The following is a 2,572-nucleotide window of genomic DNA, read 5'->3' on the forward strand; positions in this document are numbered from 1 at the left end:
GGGGGAGGAGACGGACTCTGGAGACTGTAGCTCTGATCATTATAAACTTTCTGTGTTTGCTCCTGATCGCGAACACCCTCATGCCAGAAAAGTGCGAAAAAATCACATCACCGAAGATGATTCGTGAGGCCCAGCCTCTGGAGACGACTCCTACGTGCAAACAAAACATGTCTGCTGCCAATATTGAGGGATTTTATAGCTTGCCTACTTACATCCAAGACTTCCTGTACTACCGCCACTGTCGGAATTTTCCAATGCTGCTCACTGTTCCTAACAAGTGCAACCTTCCAAAGGGGTCAAAAGAACCTTTTCTTCTGCTGGCCATCAAAAGTTCACCGAAGAACTACGAACGACGGGCGGTTTTGCGCAAAACGTGGGCATCAGAAAGACTACAGAACGGGGTGTGGATCCGCACCGTGTTCCTGGCCGGCACCAACGGGGTTGGCTTTGAGAAGCGGAGGTTAAATAAACTCCTGGAGCTGGAGAACAAGAGGCACCAGGACATCCTGCAGTGGGACTTCATGGATACCTTCTACAACCTCACGCTCAAGCAGGTCCTGTTTATGGACTGGATGCAGAAGTGGTGTCCCACTGCAGATTTCTTCTTGAATGGAGATGATGACATTTTCGCCAACACAGACAACATGGTGGATTTCCTCAAAGGGCAAGACGATAATGACGGAAGCAAACACCTGTACATTGGCCAGCTACTCTTGGACAGCATACCTATCCGGGACAACACCAGTAAATATTTCATCCCAGAACAGATCGAGAAAGGCGACCTATATGCTCCATACTGCAGCGGAGGTGGCTACTTGTACTCCCGTTTCACTGCCAGGGCCATTCTCCAAATGTCCCAGTCCATCACCCTGATGCCCATCGATGACGTTTACATGGGCATGTGTCTGAAACAAGCCGGACTCCAACCCAGAGACCACCAGGGAGTCTGGGCTGATGGCCTCATCATTCCTTCCAACAAACTGGACATTTACGATCCCTGCCATTACCGTGAGATTATCCTCGGCCACAAATTCAGCCCTCATCAGATTTTTCTGCTATGGAATGAAATCCATCAGAAAGATCTGGACTGCGCAAAGAAAGAGACAAGTTTATAGTGACAAACTGAGCACCAGAAGCTGAATTTTCAGCCAGTTTATTTATTGTACAGACTTTAATCTGAGCAACTCCGGTTGGTCAGGTCCTGTCATACCTGAATGAATATGAAGAGCTGGAATCTTTATACAATATTAAGCTTGAAGAATGTCACACATTCTGTTTTTCTTTTGTTTTCTCTCTGTATGTTGTTGGGTAACTGCATCCCCATGTGTGTGTATAATTTTGTATTGTTGTATTGTCTTATCTGAAGAATTAAAGGTTATGTAGAATATTTATGTTCCTACAGGTGTTGGAAAATGTGCATTCTTAACCTGAGTTATAATAATAAATACACATTGATTTATTACTGGAAAGAAACCTTTGCCTTATTTAACAAACAACACACTCAACATTTAGAGTATTTTCAATTAATGACAGTATAGTCACAGACGAAAAAGCACAGCATCAAATTCTGGGTGATAAACAACTGTGTGGATCATCATGATGAAATCAGACTCCATATTTTTTTTACTGATTCACTGCCACAGTGGTGTCGGTAAAAAAAACACAGGACTCAAATAGCACACTCAGGTCAACTCACTATCAACAATTACTATCCATACAGGACACTTTTTCGATGGAATAAAAACGTGTTCTATTCCCTTCTAGCGGGTTTCATTCATTTGGTTTGATAGCATGCAATATTGTTAGTATATCGCTTATCCTACGTGTATTATGTCACTCTACCCAATGGAGAATGAGTGTTGAATATGGTTTACGATATTGCATGGTTGTCAAGACAACACATCACATGTTGGAGACGTAAAACTTCCCCGCTAGTGAGCGACTGTGACAATTTGTAAACAAACATGGCCGCCAGGTTTGTTTCGTTAAATACAAAAGATATTGAGAGAATTTTGAAAGAGAAAGACACGTTGAACACCTGAAAGGAATGTGTATGTATAATAATAATAAAAATAATAATAATATTGTCTGACCTGGCGACTTGTCCAGGGTGTACCCCGCCTTTCGCCCGTAGTCAGCTGGGATAGGCTCCAGCTCGCCTGCGACCCTGTAGAACAGGATAAAGCGGCTACAGATAATGAGATGAGATGAGATAATATTGTCTGGCTTTTTTCATGGTCTATCAGATATATTCCATTCAGCTACTCGTCTTTGACTCATTCAGTATCATGCTCACTGAATAGAATATATTAGTCAATAATTAGTCAAGGGCAGCACGGTGGTGTAGTAGTTAGCGCTGTCGCCTCACAGCAAGAAGGTCCGGGTTCGAGCCCCGTGGCCGGCGAGGGCCTTTCTGTGCGGAGTTTGCATGTTCTCCCCGTGTCCGCGTGGGTTTCCTCCGGGTGCTCCGGTTTCCCCCACAGTCCAAAGACATGCAGGTTAGGTTAACTGGTGACTCTAAATTGAGCGTAGGTGTGAATGTGAGTGTGAATGGTTGTCTGTGTCTATGTGT

At 44.0% G+C, this 2,572-nt stretch overlaps 1 protein-coding gene across 1 annotated transcript; it reads left to right on the plus strand.

The window, feature by feature from the left end:
- LOC132892668 (N-acetyllactosaminide beta-1,3-N-acetylglucosaminyltransferase 3-like) lies at window positions 1-1,379 on the plus strand. Its single transcript, XM_060930980.1, has one exon. It carries the CDS (start codon window positions 81-83, stop codon window positions 1,113-1,115), a length of 1,035 nt encoding a protein of 344 aa, XP_060786963.1. The 5' UTR covers window positions 1-80; the 3' UTR covers window positions 1,116-1,379.
- Window positions 1,380-2,572: the final 1,193 nt, after the last annotated feature.

Source organism: Neoarius graeffei, chromosome 10 (genome assembly GCF_027579695.1).
Source record: "Neoarius graeffei isolate fNeoGra1 chromosome 10, fNeoGra1.pri, whole genome shotgun sequence".
Classification (NCBI taxonomy): domain Eukaryota; kingdom Metazoa; phylum Chordata; class Actinopteri; order Siluriformes; family Ariidae; genus Neoarius; species Neoarius graeffei.

Excerpts from the sequence above, each read along its gene's own strand:
- LOC132892668 (XM_060930980.1), top strand. The coding sequence starts at position 81 with ATGCCAGAAAAGTGCGAAAAAATCACATCACCGAAGATGATTCGTGAG.